This window comes from Myotis davidii, unplaced genomic scaffold (assembly GCF_000327345.1).
Source record: "Myotis davidii unplaced genomic scaffold, ASM32734v1 scaffold164, whole genome shotgun sequence".
In the NCBI taxonomy this organism is placed as follows: Eukaryota; Metazoa; Chordata; class Mammalia; order Chiroptera; family Vespertilionidae; genus Myotis; species Myotis davidii.
In genome coordinates this window covers 3,701,255-3,707,385 of record NW_006296417.1, presented here as the reverse complement: position 1 = coordinate 3,707,385, position 6,131 = coordinate 3,701,255, and the positions used below count along the sequence as shown (strand labels likewise).

General features: G+C 51.6%; 1 protein-coding gene across 1 annotated transcript in view; it reads right to left on the bottom strand.

The window, feature by feature from the left end:
• Positions 1 to 6,131, bottom strand: part of ST8SIA2 (ST8 alpha-N-acetyl-neuraminide alpha-2,8-sialyltransferase 2) — an 85,893-nt gene that overhangs the window by 16,015 nt on the left and 63,747 nt on the right. The window contains exons 4-5 of the mRNA XM_006771789.2: positions 4,807 to 4,935; positions 2,341 to 2,547 (exon numbers count right to left, since the gene is read on the bottom strand). Of these exons, the coding sequence (XP_006771852.1) occupies positions 2,341 to 2,547; positions 4,807 to 4,935 (336 nt within the window). The remainder of the gene's footprint in view (positions 1 to 2,340; positions 2,548 to 4,806; positions 4,936 to 6,131) is intronic.

Genomic DNA, 6,131 nt, shown 5'->3' with positions numbered 1-6,131 from the left:
GTTTTGTGATGAATCACTATGCTTTAATTATGTTCAATCTGTAACAATGAAATTGGGGGTCACCACAACGTGAGGAACTGTATTAAAGGGTCGTGGCATTAGGAAGGTTGAGAACCTCTGGACTAGAGCATATTGCATGGAGGACATGGGGCAGGAGAGGCAAGGAGGGTGAGATAACAAAGGGCCTGTGTGTCAGCGGCTTGGTTCTGAGAGCAATAGGGAGCCACTGTAGGCTCTTGAGCAGGAGAGTGACATGGGCAGATTTGCATTTTATGCAGCAGTTAGACAACAGTTAGACAAAGTAGTACTATTGGCTGGGATGGAATTAGGTGTCAGAAGGCAAATCTGCAGGTGAGAGAGGCAGCTCATGCCCAGGGCCTGACACTGGCCTGAACTAGCCGTGTGATCTCTGACTTTCTGTATCTCAGTTTCCTCATTGCAAAAGCCAGGACAAAATAGAACGTTCCTGACAGAGTTGTAAGAATTAAGTAAGTTAACACATGCCCTGTGGAAGGGCATTTGTGTATAGGACACGCCGAAAGGTGTGTGTGTGTGTGTGTGTGTGTGTGCATGTGCATGCGCACAATGCTGTTTTAATCCCCAAACATCTGGGAATTGACTCTGCACACCTGTGACCCTAAGATAGGCAGTCTCCTCTGTCTGGCATTGAAGGCTCATGGGGACCCTGTGGGGACCAGCCCTCCTGTCTGGCCTCAATTCTTAACAGCACTGTGTGCAGCCTATGTGTGGTCAGGCAGTGACCTCCAGGATGCGTGCCTCTACCTTCTTATTTCCATGCTTTCCTCACACTGGTTCCTCCGCCCCAAACTTTAAATCTTTAAAAAAATATATATATTTTATTGATTTTTTTACAGAGAGGAAGGGAGAGGGATAGAGAGCTAGAAACATCAATGATAGAGATACATTGATCAGCTGCCTCCTGCACACTCCCTACTGGGGATGTGCCCGCAACCAAGGTACTTGCCCTTGACCGGCATCGAATCTGGGACCCTTGAGTCCGCAGGCTGGTGCTCTATCCACTGAGCCAAACCAGCTAGGGCCAAACTTTAAATCTTTAACGCCTATCCTACCCCTCCTTCCCCCCTTCTCTGGCTCTCAGTGAGACAGACCTAGCATGCTTTCTTTCCCCTTGCCCCTCCCTCCTTCAGTCTTCAGACTGGAGGGCTTTGAGAAGTGGGGGCTGAGCCATTATAAAGGCCAGACACAGGCAGAACCTGGCAAAAGATAAAGTAAAACTAAAACAGATTTGGCCGCCAGGCTGCGGTGGCTTTTCCATCCCAGCGGACACAGAGGCAGACACACTGCCCAGTCCCACGTTCTGAGGTCCCAGGAGCTCTAGGACTGGGCCGCCCAGGACAAGGCCCCCTTTGCGTAGGGACGGTCCCGGCAGAAACGCGAGACACGGTAGCGGTTCTGCCAGGGCTGGGGCACTGTTTGGGATGAAACTCGAGGCTCCCAGTGCCCTACTTTTGACCAGGGGACAGCGAGGCCTTGTTTCTGAGTCTGTCTGGATTGGGGGTCAGGTGTCGGGGGCCCTGGGTAAATACTTCCAGGTGTGTCCCAGGGGACTGAAAAATGAGAGATGATATTTCAGTGAGAATGATGGTCAAACATAAAACCTGAGTTTCTCCATTGCTCTCTCACTTCCCAAATTTCGACTCCAGGATATAAAGTTACTAGGAGCCTATGACCTGCCACAACACTCAAAAGACTTTTGCAAACTTGGACTAACCAGGAAATTTTCTTACTGTTCATTTATAGCAGGCTCTATGCAGGGGTCGGTACACTTTTTCTGTAAAGGGTCAGATAATAAATACTTTATGCTTTGCGGGCTATATACACTATTGCAACAGTTCAACTCCTTCCAACTACACCCTTCGCAGTGAGAAAGTGTCCATTGAGGATATGAAAATGCATGGGTTTGGCTGTGTGCCAATAAAACTTTATTGATAAAAATAGGCTGTGGGCCATAGATTGCCTACCTCTGCACTAGACCAGCAATTCCCACCCTTAACTGTACAACAGAATTACCTGGCTCCTTGGGCCACGTCCCCCCCACCCCCAGATTGATAACTGGTCTGGGGTGTAGTCCGGACATTGGGACCAGAGACATCAAGGTGTTCCCCCTCCCCCCATTTTACATGGATTTATTTCATTCTGTTCACACTGTAAAATTGTTACACCACCCACGAGGTTGCGACTAACCCAACCAGTGTGTCCTGGCTCAACCTGTTGGGACAACTGGCAATACTCAAGTATGCCTGCTGCCCTGGACCCAGCGCCCCTGCTGCCTGGGACCCAGCGCCCCTGCTGCGGTACCTTATGATGAAGTTGCCCACAATGGCACAGGTCCGGAAGTGCTTGTTCTTCAGCGGCGAGGTCCTGGGCAGGAGCTCGTACAGGTTCTGGGACACGTTCATCGTGCTGTCTCGGTCGAAGATGTAATGAATAATGTCTCCGGGCTTCAGGGTCCCCTTGAGGACGGAAATGTCCTTCTCAGCATCCAAGAACTTTAAGATTTGTTTCCTGCAAAAACCAAACATGAGGATCAGTCTCCCCGGTGCCAGCTGCCCTTTGCCAACCCAGCTTCTCCTGCCCGGCATTGCCTTGCAGGGCTGATGGCACCTGACCGCCGAGTTCAGATGTCCTCAGAGGTTCCGGGCAGGGACTGTCAGAAATGACCCAGAGGCGATTATGGCAGTGGCCAACCCGGTTGCTATGGTTATGCCAACTTCCTGCGAGGTGTGCAAACTGCCCCAGGAAATGACTCCGTTAGGACACAAGCGAGCTCATCACAGAGGGCCCTGGAAGGGAGGGGTACCCTACATTCTGGTTTTCCCAGGGCTGCCTGGTCTTAGCACTCCCCAGGAGACCTCTCAGCGTCGGGAAAGCCCAGACAGTGGTCAGCTACTCCCCTCCTTTGCAGGACTCAAGGCCACCATCTGACAGCGAGTCCTGAACTAGGAACAGGTAGCCAGGCTGACACACATCCCTCATGCCTCCATGGAAGACGTCTCCGGGCACAGGGCCCTCCCAGGGGGTGAATGCGAACGTGGCTACTCTGAGGGGTGTCCATCGCTCTCCCTTTGAGAGACTGAGTCCGTGAGCTGGTCTGTTTTGTGGAGTATGATTTCCCCGGCCTCCTACCTGCTGTCTGGTCTGAGGTTTGTAACTAGTGATGCCTCTCTCGTCCCTCAGAGCGCGGTTGCTCTGTGTTATTTCAAAACGAAAGTGATCAAAGGATAACTGTCTAGGCTCTAGACTGACTTTGATTTAGGGGGAAAGTTCTAGAATCACCTAGCATAGCCTGTAGCCACAGAAAGGATGGGTGTCCTCTACGCATCACCGGGGAGTTTTACTCAAACCTTGACGGCCTGGCGCCCGGGAACCTGACGTTTTACTTAAAGAACTTTCTAATTCACCCCAGATATCCTTAGAGATGACTCAAGTCTTAGAAGGAAGTTTGGTACCCAGATCGGTTGAAACGCGTTCCCTTTCCTGCAGTGAAACAGACACAATGACGCCCTTTCAGCTAGAACGTCTGCTTTTCCTCAGAGCCCCAGAAGGACAGCATCTTCTCACGCTTTGCAAATGAGAGGATTTGCAAGATGGTTGCCCCGTCGCCCAGATGGCTGACCGCCCCCTGAGCCTGCGGGATGGGGATGTTCGCAGCCTGTGGTGCTTCCCGGCAGGTGCCCGTTCCATCCTGGGGACTATAGAGAATGCAGAGGTTCCGCTGACACCTGAGAAGCCCAGATTCCGAGCGTGGCCAGGTCTCAGCACGCTTCCTAAAGCTCCCCAGGTGACTGTAACCTGCATCTAGGTTTGGGCACCGCTGCTCTTCAGACTGCATATGAGTGGGAGGCAGCTTGGCATGCCTGGCAAACTCCTAATCATCCTTCAAAATCCATCGCTCCTTTCCTGGCCAGCCCTCTTGGTTCTCTTACGAAATGAAGTACTCTCTCCTTGGATGATCTTTTTATCTCTACCTTGTTATAAGATGCAATGCTCCCTACTGTGTGCATCACACTGTCCTGTCCTGTCCTGTCTTTGCTTCGATCGTCTCCCCACTAAAATGCCTGATTCATGGCAGCACTCAGGCCCCCGGTGCAATGCCTAGAAACGAATGGTTGGATTATACTGACCCATCTTTGCTGGGCAATGGCGGCGATATCAAAGGCAAGTAGCCAAAGTGCTGAAGCTGAAATTCCTAGGTTACAGGGGCCTATTCCCAGCAACTCAGAGCTTTGCCTTTGCAACCAGGTGTCATGCCAGCTCCTGGGCCACCTGATCAGATATGGCTTTTCATTTTCATGTTTTGGAGAAGGCAGCCTAGCCAAGCTATAGGACTGTGTGAATGTGTACGTGGGGGGAAGGAGAGGGGGAGCTCTTCAAAGACTCTCCAAGTGGGAGGCCCTGATGCCAGGCAGTCCCCAAGCAAGCAGTCCTTCCCTGGTCCTTTGGAGAAGCAACCTCTGGCCCCGCACCCCTCCACCCCCGCCTCCAGGCTCTCCCAGCTGCCCCACTGCTAAGCGCCCACTCCTTCCACCCAGGACCTCCGCTCCTGCCAGCCGCGGGGCCGAGCGGCTGCACGCACATGCGGGGCCGCCGGGCCGGCCTTGGGTTTTTATTTCCAATTGACCGCTTCCAGACACAACCTGCCTCGGTGGGAGGTAAGCATTTTCCTTCTAAACCAACTTCTTTAGATGATGGAGAGTGGCAATTTGCCGGCTTGTGCCCGAGAAGGCCCAGCCCGGGTCTCGTCCGAGAGGTAATTACCACTACCTGATCCTCAGAGACAGCGTCTGGTTGTGCCTCCACGCGGCTGAGGCCGGCTGGATGTTGTGTTTAATGCTCTCGTTGCTTCTGTCAACAACAGCTGGTGGTGAGGAGCCATTTATTACACCTTCAGCTCTGGAAGGGAGAAGGGAGGGAGGGATAAATATGATCTGTTAGCATGCCAACGACAAGTCCCATCGCTTTGTTTTTGCTGAGGCTTGACTGTAAACTTCTTCCGAAGAGCAAAATTGCAGTTATTACCTGAGAAGAGAAGAAAGCCTATTTATCTTCTAGAATGCACAAAATCCTCCCTGTGGTGTATCCGACATACAGGAAAGGGGGTGATAAACTCTCTTTCTCTCCCTCCACCCCCGTGTTTCTTCCCAATGAAACCTAGCAGTCACGGTCAGAATAAAACTTCTCCAAGTTGCTTTAGCAAAACTCCAACTAGCAGCTGCATTAGCAGCCGAGTATCCTGATGGTTTACAAACATAATGAGGAGAAAACCACAGATCTATAACACCCCTTCCTTTGTCACTGAGATGCCTTGTTCAGAGTTCTTGATGCTGTGTCTCTCTCTCCCACTAGACCAGCGGTTCTCAACCTTCTGGCCCTTTAAATACAGTTCCTCATGTTGTGACCCAACCATAAAATTATTTTCGTTGCTACTTCATAATTGTAATGTTGCTACTATTAGGAATCGTCATGTAAATATCTGATATGCAGGATGGTCTTAAACGACCCCTGTGAAAGGATCGTTCGACCGCCAAAGGGGTCGCGACCCACAGGTTGAGAACTGCTGCACTAGACTGTAAGCCGGGGAACCCTTCTCCCTCATTTCTCTATTCCCCAATGTGGGTGCTCAGTAACTGTTTGCTGGATGCACATTTGCCTTTTGCCCTGGGGGAGCCTGGATGGATGGCTCTGTACGCTGAGGGCAAATCACCATTCTGGGTGCACACCATCTTTCCACCCAATTCAGGAACCTCAGGCCCCGCCTCAGTTCAGAGGCTTGAAATCTATGCTAGTGGGTTTCTGAGAAACTAGGTTACAATTACATCCACAGGCAGGAGCCGGCCCGCCTCTGCCGGCCACACGCAGACGCATGTGGGTCACCTCCCGGGCTCTGTCTGTGCTGGCGGCAGAGTCGCCCAATGACGATGATGACTGGGTTTGGGAGGCCTGATTCTGGAGCTTTGAAGAATCTAAACCAAGCAGCGGTGTCCTTTCTGTTTACCGTGGAACAGCCAAGTTAAAAACGGGGGTCCAAACCCAGTGCTCAATTTTGCTTTTTGCAGGGAGAGAAGACATTCACTGGGAGATATTGTCTG